We start from the raw sequence: 18,385 nt of genomic DNA, 5'->3' as shown, positions 1-18,385 counted from the left end.
CTTGGCTTTAACAACCATTCCATGCTGTTTGTATTTGGTCCATATCTTGGATACAGCTGACTGTGAACAGCCCACATCTTTAGCAACCATGCGTGAAGAGTTACCTTCTTCAAGAAGTTTCACAATCCTCTCTTTTGTTTCAAGAGACATTTCTCTTGTTGGAGCCATGGTTCTTGCCACTCTAATTCGTCCAGCAGCCCTCCAAGGTGTCATGACTGCAGGTGTTTTTAACTGCAGACTAACGAGCAGATCTAATCTGAGGCAGGTGTTCATTTAGGGAAAGGAAATTGACTGGGTGTGTCCTTATTTTCTACCTTCAATTTGAGTGATTCCATACTTTTTTCCTCAGAATTGAGTGATTCCATATTTTTTTCCCTGTGGTTGGTCAATAAAAGTAACATTCACTGACTTCCACAATGTTTTTTCTTCATTTCTTTGAGTGTTCCTGAAAGCCAACAAGTTGCACTTTGGAATGACCTTATTATTGTATCATGTTTTTGATCAGAGTTTGTTTTACAGAATGAAATGTCTGAAGGAGTGCTCATCCAAGACTGGTGATTCCATACTTTTTGCCAGGGGTTGTAGAATGCGTAAATGTTCTACATTTACACTGTTCCAGAATCCTGTCCCACATTCCTACTGTTCTAGAATCCTGTCCCATTTGCACTGTTTTCTTTCCTTAAAAAAATCTAGAATGTTTTTCCTTATTCACAGTGTGAATAAGGTTGCCCCAATTCACAAGGTTGCCCCTGAATTCACAGTGTTGCCCCAAATGTCCATTGTTGACATTTTTAGAATACTGTCAGTTTTACACTTTTCTAGAATCCTGTCCCACATTTACACTGTTGTAGACTGTTCGCTTTTCTTCAGAAAATTCTAGAATGTTTTTCCTCACTCAGTGTTCTGGAATGATATCTCTTTTTACACTGTTTTAGAATCCTGTACCACATTCACACTGTTCTGGAATCCAGTTCTTACATTCATACTGTTCTAGAATCCTGTCCCACATTCACACTGTTCTGGAATCCTGTCCCACATTCACACTGTTCTAGAATCCTGTCCCACATTCACACTGTTCTGGAATCCTGTCCCACATTCACACTGTTCTAGAATCCTGTCCCACATTCACACTGTTCTAGAATCCTGTCCCACATTCACACTGTTCTGGAATCCTGTCCCACATTCACACTGTTCTAGAATCCTGTCCCACATTCACACTGTTTTAGAATCCTGTCCCACATTCACACTGTTCTAGAATCATGTCCCACATTCACACTGTTTTAGAATCCTGTCCTACATTCATACTCTTCTAGAATCCTGTCCCACATTCCCACTGTTCTAGAATCCTGTCCCACAGTCATACTCTTCTAGAATCCTGTCCCACATTCACACTGTTCTAGAATCCTGTCCCACAGTCACACTGTTGTAGACTGTTCTCTTTCCTTTACAAATATCTAAAATGTATTCCTTATTTAGTGTTCTAGAATGATGTTCCTTTTTACACTGTTCTAGAATCCTGTCCCACATCCATACTGTTCTGAAATCCAGTCCCAGATTCATACTGTTCTAGACTCCTGTCCTGTATTCACACAGTTCCAGACCTTTTATTTTCTTCAGAAATTCTACAATGTTTTTCCTTATTCAGTGTTCTAGTATTATGTCCCAAGTCGCACTGTTGCTGTCTAATCCTTGTGCTCACACTTTTGTATGCAGCTTGTCCCAGCACTCCATGTACATGCCAGAACCCTTTCCTGAATATCATCATTTACAAATTAGGTGTGTGTGTGTGTGTGTGTGTGTGTGTGTATGTGTCTGCCCATTTCATAAAACAGTTTGAGATGACATCACCTTACTTGCCCCTTATGGTCATTTTGAAATGAATAGCAATTCATAATAGTAAAAGCTCTTAACCAAATATAGAACTCGTCTTGTGTTCCGGAATCTTGCGGCCGGCATCTGCTGCCTTGTTGTTTTGTTCCGGAGTGCTCTGGCTCTGCTCCAGAGCAAGCTTCACGGAATGAGTAAAAGCAGGGAGAAGCTGAGCTCAGCTTGCATTTGTCTTCATCATGCTGGGATGTTCCAGGAATGGCTGCACTCTCTTTTGCACAAAACTAATGGATTCTTTGGCTGAATATGAGAGCGTTTGGCACAAATGTAGAGGTTTAGAGAGGAAATGTGGAGTTATAGCTCATTTAGTGGCTGTGGAATTTATTTAGTAAATTTAGCTTCATATTACAATTGAACATGAAAACAGTATATCGGTGTACTTAAAGTAACTATATATAGTAACATAATGTATTGGAAGTAAATATATATATATATATATATATATATATATATATATATATATATATATATATATATATATAGTATCATGTGTAATATTAACCACATTCTGGAACCAATTATCCCCCTCTCCTCTCTCCCTCCCTCGCTCTCTCTTTCTCACTGTCTCTCTCAGCACTGTACTGAAAATGGAGCTGTCACTCCACTGGACGATGGACTGCCTGATTTTTACAGCAAGAGAGTTCTTCCTGAAAGGTACACACACAAATACACACACCATCACTGACACACACTCGCAGCTCAGACACACACTCCCTCAGACACACACTCCTCTGGCCAGATGTATGAGTCTCCCGAGGAAAACTCTAGATGCTTTTACCATAATTACATTTTTCCCCGTTAAGTACATTTCTAATGAATCTGCTCTAAATGCACCCTCCTGTGCCAGCACACGGCGTTGCCTAGCAACCCACGGGGCTCTTCGAGATGTTATTATGTTGTTGCCGGGCAACAGCTGCATGGAATCATGGGGGTTCCTTAAGCCAGTGAAAGGCCATCGTCCCAGATAAATAATGCAGTGCTTCTAAATTGCATATTTGGGCCATGAACTGCGACGATGATGATTATGAAATGAAAGGCTACACATTGTAGTGTAATGCGGGAATAGATAAGGAGGCTTCCTGAATTATTGGCACGCTTGTTAAAGATGGGGCAAAATAAAGTCAATGAAAAATCGCGTCTATCAGCTTGATCTTATAGTGAATAAAAATGAGAGACCTAAAGCCTTTATAAAATTTTTAAGATATCAGCACCTTCTGAAAGTTCTTATGATCAAACTGTATCATCAATTTTATTACCATCTACAAAAATCAGGGCAGTTTACATGTTGTAATGATTTTTTAAAGCAAATAAATTGTACAAATAAAGCATGGCATGTTCAAAGGTTATGACACATAAATTCAGCAAATTCACCTCACTCTCCCATACCAAAATTAAGTATTTTTTGCACCATAAAGTGCATTTAAAATTGTTTCAGTGTGCCCTTTAATCCGAAGCGCCTTATGTATGAATTTTACCAGTCAGGTTTTAAGGAGTAGTAAAGCCACTCCGCTGGAGTACAGCGTCATACAGGAGTTTCAGTTTAGTTCTCCAGCAAAGAGACACAAGACTGGAGCAGTATTAGCATTAGCCGCTAATCATGCTTAGAGCTAGCTCTTTCTTCGCTCAGAGGTGAGTATTATCGACCTGTAGTCTGCTGCTAACCCCAACTAGTACCGCTGCAGCAGTATTAGCATTAGCCGCTAACTGCGCTAAGCGCTAGCTCTTTTACTGTTCAGAGACGAGTATATCAGACTGGAGCATGTGTGTGGGACTACCGCTAGCTAATATTGCCCTGTCTTACTGGAACACTCAGGGTTTCTCGCTGTCAAATGGCATTTACTAGCTCTAACCCCGGCCCAAATGAAAAGTAGGAGAGAGAAATCTGTGTTGATTCACATTCAGCAATCATTTGACTTTTTTCAGTTTTTTTTCAGAATTACAGTTTTTTTACTTAGCTTAGCTTTACTTTAGTTACCCTACTACCACCACCCAGCAGTGAGACCTGCTAAATTTAAAAGAGAAACATTGCGACACCCCAGTTCCTTACTAGTGTCTCATAATGCACCTTAGTCCAGTGCACCTTATGTATGAAATTATTGATAGTGTGCCTTATAATGTAGTGCACCTTATAGTGCAAAAAAATATGGTAATCCTTAGCTAAAAAGAACTACCATTGATCATTTTTCCATGAGCTGTTTATTTTAGTCCAAGTGTAGGGATAATTTTTTATGGTTTAAATGCACATAGCGGATTAAAGAATACATTAGTACATTTAGTACTAATGTATGTTTAAGTACATCTTCTTTCATACATTTTGGTTTCCCTGTATTCAACCTAAAAATAAACCTGGCCTCTCTATGCAGGGGATGTTGCTCATGGTCTCCATCCCTTGGCAACATTTACTATTGCCAAACCCATGATGTGTAATGTATTGGCAAAAGGTCCTGCATTTTTAAGGTGCATATATTTCATAAAATTCTTGTTTGGAGTTTTTGAAATTACCCTTTAAATTCCTAAAAGAAAGAGACATATTTTGAGGGATGTTTTATATCAGAAGCTCTGTTGTGAAAAAAAAAAAAAACAGAAAATCAGGGAAAAACAGAAAATCCTAAAAGATTTGTGGACCAGTTTTCAGTACAGGCCAATGCCAGTTTATATAAAAAAAGAGAAGTGGCTCTACATACATTCTAAAGTAAGCGGTGGTAAACTGCTTGTGCAATAACTATGAAGGAGTACAGAGAATTAAATTAGAAACTAAATAATAAGCTAATGCTGCTAGGACTAAAGTGAAACAACTGAACTTTTTCTAGGAATACTGAAACACTAAAAAACACGAAAACACTGCTTTTGTAAGTAAATAATAAAGAGATGATCCTTTTTGTCTGTTGTTCAAGCCTTTACTGTACATTTTACAGGTAATGTTTCTGAAATTACCTGGCACAGAGTTGCAGAACTGTCTGTTATTTTTTTATACATACCACTTACATTCTCCTGTTGCCTAGGAGAACTACAGTGGTTCATTTTTTCAACTCCCTGCCAACATTAGTTGTTGTTGTTGTTGTGAGTTTAATGTTGGTGTGCTCTGACCTTAATTTCTCTCCTGGATTTCTGCATGTTCACCTGCAGTGTCATGTGAACAGAAGTGTGAAAATAAGTGTCAACTGGTTTCAGGTGCACTGGATCGTGTCTTCAAACTCAAAGACCAGTTGGGCTTAAATAATAGGAAACAGTTAAACTCTATGTGTGAGAGTAGCACTGGGGAAAATACACTGCCTGGCCAAAAGTCCCCACCAAAAAAAAAAAAAGGTCACGTTCTAATATTTCATTGGACTGTCTTTATCTTTGATTGCGGCACACGTTCACTGTGGCATTATTTTAGTAAGCTTCTGCAACGTCACAATATTTATTTCAATCCAGTGTTGCATTCATTTTTCACCAAGATCTTGTAGCAGCATTGATGATGGTAGAGTTTGACCACTGCACAAAGTCTTCTTCAGCACATCCCAAAGATTCTCAATGAGGTTAAGATCTGGACTCTGTGGTGAACAATCCATGTGTGAAAATAATGATCTCATCCTCCCTGAATCACTCTTTCACAATTCCAGCCCCATGAATCCTGAAATTGTTATCTTGGAATATACTCGTTCCATCAGGGAAGAAAAAAATCATTGATGGAATAACCTGGTCTATATTTAGTATATTCAGGTAGTCATCTAACCTCATTCTTTCAGCACATACTGTTGCTGAACCTAGACCTGCAGACCAACTGCAGCATCAACCCCACATCATTTACTTACTTAAATCCAGGTGATGACTTGGCCAGGCAGTATAATTGCTTAATCCTTTTGTCATTTTTCCTGCTCATTTGCTTTATTTCTGTATTTTTCTCTCTCTTAGTCAGTTATCCACCCTTCATAAGGCCCATTCCCTCAGGCGAAAGAAGAGACGCAACATGCTGGCCATCTTTGGTTTCCGAAGGAACCGGAATTCCACCCTGTCCAACCAAGAGTCCGACTCGCTGGGTGTGAACTGTAGTGAGGATTGTCGGACTGTCGCTACAGCTCCCACAGGGTCAGTCACACACACTTATGCACACACACACACATAATAACTTATTATCATCAACAGTTTTGCAGTGAAAAAATGTTACAGCACATTGTTCAGTACCTACTGTATATAGGGCAGTTTTAAGCATGCATTTACTGTTGAAAATTCTGTTCTGCTGCATGTGCAATTCTGCCTCCACTGAATGAAATAGTAAGGTTTTTCTCTCTAATTTATAGCAAAATAAATTCCTATAAATTGGCAGTGACCTTGCAAAGGTTGATGCATTAACTGGTTGTTGCAGCAGCGTATTAAGCTGAAGAACAACACAGTTGCTCCATTCTAATCTGCCTGTTCCTCACTAAGCCTCGCCTCAGCACGCTTATTGTCCACCCCATAATGTGTTAATGTTTTTCAAATGAGCCAAGAGGCCAGGAGACCCTCTGCTACTGAGGGTGGATATACTTCTTCAACTGTGAAGAATTTTTGAATAAGGGCGCAATACGGGACTGGCAGGAAAAAAAGGGCTTCAGTCTTAAAGCTGACCTAGCAAGAACAACCTGTTTAACCATTTAATGCTTGTGCCTATAAATAAAGCAATGTTTTATATTAACATTTTTAAAACAGTTTTTTTTAATATTCACCTCTACTAAATATATTAAATTACACTTTATGAAAAAATCATAGAGTTCTCTATCGTGCTAAATTTTTAAATAACTCATTTGCATTCCGACACAAGAAATTTCAAGAACGTGCTTGACCAAAAGGTTTAGCAAAACATTAAAGGGTTAACGCATGTAGAAATATATCCAGATATTAACCTATAGACACATCACACGTGGACATCAGGAAAACAAATAAAATGCAGGATTAATGCAACATTTTAGTTGTTTAAGAGTTTTAATAAGTTCACATTATGTGTATTGATTCCTTTTACCTTAAAAACTCTCTCTAAAATAGTCAGTGAATATTTATGAGCAAACCAGGAGCTCTGATGCTTTGGCCGCTAAAGCCACTGGCTTGGCAGGGGATAGTCATTTGGCTGGAGGCCTTGCAGGTGTGGAGTTGTTATGTAATGTCAGAGCCAGAAGCCATGTAACTGTGTATTTGCATATACTTGGAAAACGGCGAGGACGGCCTGCGTCAGAGCGTGCAGCGATCAAAAGCGCAATCAGTAATAATAAGCTGAGGGAAAGTGAACTGAAGGACACGCTCTTCTGCTGCACAAACTGTATATAAGAGGAGACAAGGAAGATATCTCAGTGAGGCTTTAATGAACACTGAAAGGGCTTGATTAGTTAGCTGTGTGAATTGCATTAATTCGTGACTAACACATTGCCCCGGGGGCTGGTTCTTAATCAGTGGAAATTAGTGTAGCGTTTTGTCCGGCTGCAGGGCATATATAAGAAAAAAAGAAGGTCTCTTTTTGAAGCGCAGACAAGCTAATCCACAGCTATTTATTATCTGTCAAATTGAGCAACTAATGGACCTTTCTTCTGAACTTCTTTCTCTGTTCTCTTTTATTTTTACCCTCTTTCCATCTATCCCTCCCCATTTTTGCCTCGCCTCGCTTTGACCTTGTCCAGGAATGCCCTTGAGAATGTTTACACTCTTCTACAGCCCCCCAGGCTGCCTGGCAGCAGCAGCTGCCCAGCTGAGGTGGCTGATGGGACGGTGGAGGAGAAGCGGATGGAGGAGCCCAGAGCAGGGGTGATGGAGATTCGCTCCGTTCAGGGCATGCCATTCACCACCTTTAGGGGGAACAAGCACCCCTTCTACACCAGCAGAACGGTACGGTCCGAGCGCCGCGGCTCGCCTGGGATGTCTGTAGCAGCGCTGATTTAAACTGACTTGTTTTTGAAGGCAAGGTCAGGGACTTTACAACAACAAAGCAGAGGCCTCAACCCTGTATTTACTAAATCAGAGCATGCTGTGAATATTTCTATTTTATTTGTGTTTAAAATAGGAAGAGAGGAGTGTAAAATATATTCATTTTATGAAATAATAGCAGTCTTTGGCATAAATGCAGACATTTTAACATTCTGGATGTTCTCTGGGGTTTTAAATATGATAAATATGTACCAGTCAAAAGTTTGGATATACATGGTTAAGAGTGAAACTGTGCCCAAAGATTTGTTTTGAGTATGGTACAAGAAAAAAACTAAGAAAACCAAACTAACCCAGGTTTATTTTCATTTTAAGTTTTCAGTTAAGACTACAAAGTAATAGTCCTTACCCACAACAGTTTCCTCTGCATGACCATGATGTCAGATATGCAACATGGCTTGAGAATGGTAACTGATCATCCATAACTACGCCAAGACGTTGTGCTTCTGCTGATGGAGTTTTCGAAGGAGATGGTGAGATTGTGGTGAAGACCTGTTGTTGAGTTTGATGAGAAGTCATCCACAATGAGACATCAGGGAGACATGCTGAATGATGCAGGATGAGAATTGAGTGTCGGAAGGAGGAAAAGAAAATATTAGCTGATCGTCTTCAGCATAGCAATGGTGCGAGAACCCACGGACCAAACCGTGACTCCTGTTAAAAATTTATAGACAAACAAATGGTCCCAATATCATTTGGACAGTGTTTAGGTTGGCTAATTAAATCATGACTAAGCAGCAAACATTTATCTCTCTTTTATATATGTATATATATGATTGGATTAGCTTTATCAGTACTGTTTTTTTTTTAATTATCACAGTATTGAAATTTTATATTTAGGAGTTTCTCAAATATATACTTTATATGTACTTTTGCAGCTAATGATAGTCAGCTGGTCCAGGCTGAGTACCAGTTAATTATCTACAATTATCTGTGTATGTGCAGAACCACATATCACATAAAGGGTAACAGTGGTGGCTTTTATTTCTGAATGAGCAAGTTTGTTTTTGTTTTTTTTTTCAATCTGAGGATCTTCACATATTGTGTGCCTCTTCAACCCTGTTAGAAAGGCTTCCCAGGTGGCTCTTCATAAAGCTACTTCAGATAATGATAAGAGTATGCAAAGCTGCAAAAAGGCAAAGGGTGATTAAAATATACGCTATTTAGTATTCTAAAATCTGTGAAAAATGTAAAAATAAGAAAGATCCAACTACAAATAAGTTAAGCTCGACTTTTGACTGCTCCCATATGCTCTGTATTGCTTGTTTTGCACTTTCAAATTGCAAGTTTATGCAAATGAAGAGCTTTTTATTAGTCTTTCCATCTGTTGTCTATGTTATTGCAGAATTCGGAGGCAGGTCCTGAACATGACCCACCCTCAGGAACGGACAGAAACTCTGAGAGAGAGATGGACAGACAGACGTTACGGCCGATGGACAGACAGATGAGCAAGGAGGTAGACTGGCAGCGGCAGACAGACAGAGAGGCAGACCGGCAGTCCTTTAGGTGTGAGAGTGAGACAGACAGACAGACGCTGAGACACGTAGAGAGAGAATTGAACAGACAGTCATCCAGACAGATGGAGAAGATCTCAGAAATGGAGGCAGAGAGGCAGACCCTGAGGAAGATAGAGAGAGAGTTGGACAGACAGACGTCACGGCCGTCAGAGAGGGAGCTGGACAGACAAGCTTTGAGGCAGATAGACAGAGAGATGGACAGACAGACGCTGTGGAAGGCAGACCGGCATTTAGAAAGGGAATTGGACAGACACACTCTGAGGCAGATAGACAGGCAGGCCGAGGCTCAGCAGAGGCAGGCCAACAAGCAGTGGGTGGAGTCTCGCCACATGGACAACCAATGGGGCGACTACAGACAGACCAACAGGGGGTTGGAGAGGAAGTGGGCGGAGCCAAAACCACCAGACACGCAGTGGACTGACCTGAGGCAGGTGGACAGGCAGTGTGAGAAGCAGTGGGCGGAGAAGCAAGCGGGTAAACAGACACAAGGACAGCAATCGCCCACCGACAGGCCCCTCCCACCCTATCCCTCCGGAGACAGGACTCCCTCTCCAAACACACAGTCCGAGAGGCAGATCAGCGTGGATGCGGACAGACGACTGCACTGTGATCTCCTCACTGATCTCACAGAAAGAGATCAGCCACCCTCAGACACGCTGACTGACCCCCTGCAGATGGTCGAGTCATCATGGCCGTCAGAGGAGAGGGGTAGAGGAACAGGACCTCCAGGGGGACGTCCTGTACCCTGTCCAACCAAACCAAACCCCCCTCCACAGAGCAGCAAGCCCAGTCTTGCTAAACTCAGACAGAGACCCCTGCAGGAGAGCTCTGGTATTACCCCTTAACATTATTATTATTATTATTATAGAGTTATTCTTGTGAATTTATTGATACATTTAAATGACACATTTCTGTAATTAGCCATTATCTAGGTAATTACAGGCTAATTATGTAACAGCAACATTTACTTTAGATTCACTTTAGAATAGTTAGCATTATAATTAATTACATAATCAGAGCATTTTACATAAATTAAATCTAAAACTATTGTATAACTGTAGAAATATTTGCACAGTTGTATGGCAATTAACTTTAAGTTTACATTTAGTTTATTATTTGTTCTTATATTATTAAGTGTTTATTTACCTAGCTTTTTTGAGCTTTGAGCGTTTTATTTTATTTACATAATTATATTTAATTTACCTATTTTTACATGTAATTCATATTATGACTGAATTATTTATTTTCCTTTTTTTGTTCTGTTCTGATTTTCTGTTGTTAATGCAGTCAATTAGTTGTTTAATGCATTCAAATAATCAGTTCACCTAATGTAATTGTTTTCATTTTAAATACAGAATTTCACAATTACAAATTGACTTTCTAATTATATTTACATTCAGTTTACATGCTGTTTTAAATTTAAGTACATAACTATGAATTTGCTTTCAACCTTAAAAAATGGAGTTCCTTTATTCTTTAGGTTATCGGTTCTTGCAGAGCTCTCCAAACTGATCCTTAATTCTTGTTATGTGCAAAATATCGTTTTTGTCCATTTTTAGAGGCTAGTTCACAGCGCATTCTAATAAAATGATTCATGCAGTGCTTCAGCTGGGTTGGCATTAGGCACCTTGGACAGTGCCTATGCTAATTCTCACCTCTTTCACACATCGTGATTTGTGATCCACATAATGGGTCCTGGCACAGAGTCCCAGAGTGACAGTCATGTTTAGTGTTTTCTAGAACTGTTCTGCTCTGTCTACCATTTAAGCAACTGAAGTAACTAATGTTGAGAATTAAAATAAATGTTATTTGTGAAGCAAAGCGTGTTTATTAAAATATTAGCATGTTAATACTCATCGTTTTTATGTGGTCTGTTTTTAAGGTACAGAAGACGAGGTAGGAGGAGAGAGGGATAAAAAAGATGGAGGGATAGAAAGAACAAGAGAAACCGAGGGGCAGCCCCCGCCAATTCCAGCAAAGGTAGCAGTGTTTTTAACACTAACTTTTAACTCTACTTATTTTAACGTTAATGATTATATTAATGTTTTGTAAATCTGTGTTCCGATTCGCAGCCAAAGTCTGCGCCATACATGCTCTCCCCAACCGAATCATCCAGTGAGAGGAAGATCCCACCCCTGATTCCACCGACCTCCTCAAAGCCCCCGTTAGGACTAGCTGAGAGGTCTCATACCCAAGGTAGTGACGTGTCTAAATACGTCTCTTGGGATGGTTCCCCCGAGAGGAAACCGGGGCTTACCACATCTAGTTGAAATTGTCTAAGTTCTTCTAAGAGTACAACTTTGTTGAAAAATGAAACTTAAACTAAAAATCTGACGGAATCAGTTTTAATAGAAAGGAGGTGACAGCTTTATTGAGCAGGTAGTTTCAATCTTACAAAGCAGATCAGAACCGGAAATCTTCTGCCTTACATTAAAAATGGGTTGAACATTCTCAGTGCGCTGGGACACAAGTGGGGTTCAGACTCCACTTACTTAACTCCTTCGGTTTCGTCATTGCGTCAAGTCAGGATCTGTTTATTAAAAGGAAGCTTGAGAGTCATCAGAAGACCAGAAGACAATAATTCATTACACTTAAATGATGTAAAAATGCTGAATGTCAAGCTAGTTTTCAATTGTGTTTCAATTTGGGTTATTGTTAAAATTTTCATTTAGCTCTCATCATAGACACATTTTTAACACATCAAAACATTGTATTTTCATGCTAAAGACTAGGTTTTTACCAATTTTTTATTACTTTAACCATGATGGAAGTTCAGTAAAAAAGATTTTTAGTTCAGTATGTACTGCATTTAATAGTATGGTCTATCTAACGTTTATATATATATATATATATATATATTTTTTTTTTTTTTTTTTTTTTTTTTTTTTTTGCATGCCCCCTAGTGGTCATTGTGCCATCGGGTCAACTAGCATAAATCTGCAGTCAGAGTATTCAAGGAATTATTAAAGAGATCAGCAAATGGAATCACTGCTTTCTGTGTGCTACCATATTTTTATTTCTCCTTAAGAAATACAGTTTTATGGTTTAGAGAAATGTCAATTAAATTGCAGAGTTGGCTGTTGCTCTGGAACTGTGTAAAGAGTTTAACTATAATTGTGTTGATTAGTATCAATGACCAAAAAATACATTTATAAAGTCAGAAGGACCTGTGGATGCAAAGAAGTAGACATACATGACATGACTTGCAATAAAACATAATGAGTTGCAGTAAGTATTCCTTCTAGTATAGCACTGTAGTTTGTTGACAGTAATCCATGGTTGCGACCCAACACAGCAGTCAAAAATTCCTGTAATAAATCTTGTCACATCTTGGTTATTGCATGTGCTATAACTAAAGAAATCTGCCTACTTACTGGTTACATGTGTTTGTGGTGCAGGGGAGGAGTGTGTGAGACCTCAAGCTCCAGTTAAACCACAGCGTAACCGGAAGGCTCTGTCATGTGACACAGGTATTCTGCTTACATGTGTGCATGCAAATACACACATGCACACATATGCATACACATATGCACCTGTTCACCTCACATGAGACACACCACTCTTATTACCTATTCCTTGGTACATGTGTATGTGTATGTGTGCAGTGCGTGTCATTTGGTAGGATTCATGTCAGTGCTTTTTTTTGTCCCTTTTGCTGGAGTGTGTGCAGATCACGAAAGATCCTGTAGAATGTAAAGCCAGCCCTCAACATCATTATACTTCAGAGGACAAAATCCTTTGAATGTATTGGTCTGCTGGCCTGCAGGGCCATGAAACATTATTTTTCATTCTTCTCTGAAAGCCTGAAAATAAATGAAAAGTACAGCCAGTATAACTCACTCACAAAGACACAAAGTGCAACCTACACTTAAAAAAAAAACTGCTATAAAAACAGCTATCTGATCTGTGCCAAATAAGAATCATTTTTGACTTTAAATTGTAAACGAATCTTTAATTCAACATGTTTGACTGTTAATTAATATTTTACTCATGATTCTTTGTAGAACCAAAAGTTGTTTTTTTATTACTTGTCTCAAAAATCCCTTTGAAGCACTGTGGACAGCGACTGTGGGAATTCGCACTTATTCCACACTGTGTGATTTGTGAAGTCCTACACACACACGACACCTCCCACATAGTCAGCGCAGTGTCCTAGAATGACATTTGTCACAAATCCACACTAGACACGCATCACTGACATGTACAGTATCACTATCCTGGAGTATATTTCATAGTGTATTCCATAATGTTTGGGAGAATGTCATATTTTCCTATTTCTTATGCCTCAGTATGGTACAAGTCCATAACTAACCATCCAACATCCAACAGTCAGGGCCTGACTACACTAACTCTCGTGGCTGATTGCCATTAAATGCATACAACAATGTTCCGACCTGTAACTCCCCTAATAAATCTTCAGAGGGTGTCCACAGACTTTAATATATGCATTTTTAACACTTTTAATAGACGTTGGTGCAGTCAAAGACTTTTTATTAATCATTTTGTGTATTTGTGTATATGTGTATATGTGGATGTATGTTATGTGTATATGAATACTGTCTGTGAAAGTCCTGACTGTGTCCCTGTGTCTTGTACCCCTTTTACCCCAGGCACAGACAGGGACAGCCCCAATAACCTGGAGAAGCCCCCAAATCCCCGCAACCCCCCTGTGAAAAAACCTAGACTCCCCCAAAACAGAAACCAATCCTTGGACCACCCTGGTACTGTGTGTGATCTGTGTGTGTTTGTGCAAAGGACTGCTTTTGACATGAACGTGTTATATCCTTCTCTCCAGAACTGCTCTTTCATTTGAACTTCTCAAATTATCATCATTAATGAGTTTTGCATCCATCACTGAAGAGCTACTTTGAACGTTGCTTCAGCTGCGGCACAGGAGAGAAAAACATTTTACAAATCACTCTCTGCTCTTATAAATTTTAAATGTTCTTGGTGGGGTATGAGAATAATATTTGTACAACACAGAAGTAAACAAATTGTTTTGGCATCCAATGAAATGCTGCACTGAGATAAAAAACAACTTTTAATATAAAACTAAAAACGTAAAAAAGATTTTAACTGTGTGATATAAATATGCAGAATTGAGAAAATGCAGAACTCCCCAGAAGGTCCCCTATCATGGGAGGCAGTGACGGTGAAACACTGTGGCCTTTGCTAGCATTTGACATTTAGAATTTTTGAACTAAATTATCCCCTCACTCTTAACACGCAAATCTATCTGAACATGCAGCTGAACCACTAAAGGTCTGTGAATTTCACTAAATGAAAACTTAGTTCTGAGAGAATGTATGAATATGTCGATTGCTCCACAGCTCACAGCTGTCCTTCACGGTCCACAGCCCTTCTGTTAGGGCCACGCAAGGGGTGGGGCAAGTGCAGATAAACTAAAAAGGTTTTATTGGTAAGGGACAATCACAGGCAGAGTCTAAATCAAAATACATAAATGTAAGGCAGCAAACATACCAAGGGTAGTGAGACAGACTAGGACACAGCAGTATCACATGGCAAGGCAAAAAACAAGAAGGAAATATTAAAAAGGGTCATGTACAGAGGAAACAGAAACACAGGCAAGATAAACGCTGTGTAACAGAAACACAGGCAAGATAAACGCTTTGTAAACAAACGGACGGAACCAGAACAAAAGATTATTTTTCACACTAAAGTGCGCACTGGATTATAAGGCACATTGTGCGACACTAGTAAGAAACAGGGGTGTTGCCATATTTTCCTTCTAATTCAGCCACCCAGCAGCGAGACCTGTAAAGGTAAAGAAAACTAATTAAAAATATATATATATTTATTTTAAAGTCAAACTAGCGCTGGATGTTAATCTACACAGATTTATCTCCTGAAAACGGTTTATTTTGGTGAGTAAAGTTCTTCCATTTATGGACAATAAGCTTAAATTTCCAGATTTCCAATAAGGCTGGGTGCAGCAGCATTAGCATTAGTGACGCCAGCACTATACGGGGTTAGTGGCTAATGCCACTCGACAGCCCTACACTGAGAATCCCTGAGTGTTCTGGTAAGCCAGGCCGATATTAGCTAGTAGTTCGTCTCACATAGCTTGTTTTAACACTGTGTTTAGCGGCTAATGCTAATACTGCTCCACTCTCTGTGCTGGAGAAAACGAAACTCCTGTATAATGCTGTACTTCAGCAGAGTGGCTTTACTGCTCCTCAGAACCTGACTGGTAAAATTCATACATTGCACTTCTTACACTGGATTGAAAAAGGTGCACTGATGATTTATGGGAAAATTAAAGGATTTTAAGTACAGAAAATCCTTTGTGCAGAAAATATGGTACTTGGCAGTGTGTGTGGGGGGATGGGGTATATATATATATATATATATATATATATATATATATATATATATATATATATATATATATATATAGTGAGGTGAAGACAATATTCTGGTGATATTCTAGTCTGGGGGGTTTCATGTGATGTGACATAAGAGACAGTGAATGGGTGATGTCGGTATGTGGTGCATTCTGGGCATTGGAGTCCAGAAATGGGAGGAATAGAAGCACATTTGGTGCCAGGTATGACACCTGCACGGTCATATAATCTGAGAATAGAAAGTCTTCCACCCTTGGCACGGATAGGGTACGAAACAAAGCATGGTTGCCTTTAGAATAAAAATAAATAAATTAAATGGCCTAATGCAACACGCTGCAATACACTATAAGCAATATTATAATATCCAGAAAAAAGCAACCTTGACTTATTTTGATCGTGCTTTTCTTGTGTCAAATACAGTACAGAATTGAACAAATTATATTACTATACAGTCAGACGGCACATACTTTATTATCCTCCTTTCAGTATGTTCTTCAATGGTCAGGACCCCACAGGGCTGATGCAGAGCAGGTGTTATTTGGGTGGTCAATCGTGGTGATGGTGTGTTAGTGCGTTTTCATACCTGTACTGTTTGGTCTGGTTAAAACGAACCTTGGTCTGTTTGTAACTTTAGTGCGGTTCGATTGAGCAGGTGTGAAAACAGTAATCGCACTCGGGCACTTGTGATTCAGTCTCGACACGACCCAGCTATCAAATATAGTCAATTTATTTGAGCTAAACAGCTGATAAGATGCAGTTTAAACTGATATATTAGCCAGATAACGCTAATTACCACACCTATGAACAAATGCTGTGTATATGCGGTCTGTGCTGCGTTCACTGCTCACAGCTGGGCAAATTCGTTTACTATGTATACATCTGTGTTGCATGTCCAAACACTGTGTTTGAAAGCGCAGTGTTTCAGCGTTCAGTGTTGCAGCATAAATATACGCACTGGAACACACAATCTTCACACTATATTTACTTTTTTCGTATTTATATTTTCTCCCACGCCAGACAGCTCTGACCAATCAGAGGACACAGCCTGTTTGCGTGGTTTATTGGTGCGCATTGTGGTGCGTTTAGATAGTAGGTCTATTCTCAGTCCAGCAGTGCCACTGAGGTGTTTAAAAACTCCAGCAGCACTGCTGTTTCTGATCTACTCATGTTAACACACTTACACCTCACACACTACCACCAGTGGTCCTGTAGAGTCCTGATCATTGAGAATCATAAGGTATGCGGAGAAATAGAATAATGTGATGCTTGATCTATGTATATAATTGATTAATTAAAAAGGGTTCATGTCCAATAATACACACTGTGAATGTATATATCATGTAATTTAAATTGCTCCGACAGTACTAACCCCGCTTTCTCTCTCTCACTTCTCTCTCTATAGACGTTGGGCTGCTGCCTGGTAACAGTGAGCCCTTGTGACAACTGTGCACACCTCACCTGCCAGAGGCTGACCGGAGGGTTGCCATGACAACGACGACAGATCATACTTAGAAACATAAGAAAAAAGGAACTCACCAATGAAGCAGCGACATTTGGAAAGTAACAGGCAAAAATGACCCAAATAAAGAGGTATGAAGAAAATGGAAGGAAGAAAAAATGAAGATGTGGTAGACGTGGGAGTAGAAGCTGATATCATAGCATTTATCAATCGATTGCACTTAGTTTGGAGTACGTGAATGTGGTCCCACAAACACACACCGTCAGTTCTTCCTCTATCTCTCTGTCTATCTCTTTTGAAGATGTCATGCATAAAATGATAAAATGGTTGGCAGTAATTACTGATGAATTATTGATAATGCATTTTCAGTAATTATATGTTGACTCTTCTAAAATGATCATCGCTCATTTTCTTGCTATTGCTATGGGGCCAAGCACTAAAAGAATGAATTATTATTATTATTATTATTATTATTATTTAGGTAAGCATTTATATCAGTTTAATTTTTTACCATTATGTATTATGCGTAAGTTAAAATGGGAAAAATATATTTGTATTTGTTTATCGAAACCAATAGATATTGCATCGTTTGCTCTCACAGATATCTGTATGACTGCTATCACAGTTGAGACTTGAAATTAAGTTGTTGATATTTCTATCTATCTCTGCTTTCATGAGCTGATGTGTATTATATTTTTTAGAAAAGAAAATGACAAAACTTCAAAAATTATATATAAATGAATTAAAGATTATGATGGGAAAAGAAAGCGAGTGTCATTAGTTTTATTATGATAAAAACTGATCTGTTAAAAAGAGTCGTTTTTAAAATGAGACGACTCTCTTTAACTCCCACGACTATACATGTAACTGTTTCAATGTCAGATTGCCTCTTCAAAAAAAAATGGAATGGGTTTATTCTGGTGAAGAATTCATCTAAAGTAATAAGGTCTGATAAGTGGTTTTGATTTAAGCAGATTAAAGTATAATTATTATGTCACATTTACTGTTCTTTATATGTTCTGCATTAGTACAGAGCGCCCCCTTTCCTCGACAACCCCCTTGCAAAATCCTAGAGAAAGGTGTAAAAGAGAATGCTGTAGTTCAGAGATTTAATAAAGTAGGATTATAGAACTGTAGCTACAGTATTTATTATTTATTGATTTTTTTTATATACATTTATTTCTAATTAAAGACTAGCACATGCCTCCTCTGATACCTGTGAAGTC

General features: G+C 38.9%; 1 protein-coding gene across 2 annotated transcripts in view; it reads left to right on the top strand.

Annotated features, from left to right (window-relative positions):
• The window catches only part of LOC103032908 (capping protein, Arp2/3 and myosin-I linker protein 3-like), a 105,526-nt gene extending 87,606 nt beyond the window's left edge, over nt 1-17,920 (top strand). Inside the window, exons 32-40 of one of the 2 annotated variants that reach the window (XM_022665145.2) lie at nt 2,462-2,541; nt 5,785-5,958; nt 7,518-7,722; nt 9,164-10,166; nt 11,218-11,315; nt 11,408-11,531; nt 12,734-12,805; nt 13,946-14,056; nt 17,103-17,920. In XM_022665145.2, the coding sequence (XP_022520866.2) occupies nt 2,462-2,541; nt 5,785-5,958; nt 7,518-7,722; nt 9,164-10,166; nt 11,218-11,315; nt 11,408-11,531; nt 12,734-12,805; nt 13,946-14,056; nt 17,103-17,140 (1,905 nt within the window). In that variant the 3' untranslated portion in view covers nt 17,141-17,920. The remainder of the gene's footprint in view (nt 1-2,461; nt 2,542-5,784; nt 5,959-7,517; nt 7,723-9,163; nt 10,167-11,217; nt 11,316-11,407; nt 11,532-12,733; nt 12,806-13,945; nt 14,057-17,102) is intronic. The other variant, XM_049479655.1, reaches the window with a different exon arrangement.
• Nucleotides 17,921-18,385: the final 465 nt, after the last annotated feature.

Source organism: Astyanax mexicanus, chromosome 1 (assembly GCF_023375975.1).
Source record: "Astyanax mexicanus isolate ESR-SI-001 chromosome 1, AstMex3_surface, whole genome shotgun sequence".
In the NCBI taxonomy this organism is placed as follows: Eukaryota; Metazoa; Chordata; class Actinopteri; order Characiformes; family Acestrorhamphidae; genus Astyanax; species Astyanax mexicanus.
This window is presented reverse-complemented; position numbering and strand designations above follow the sequence as displayed.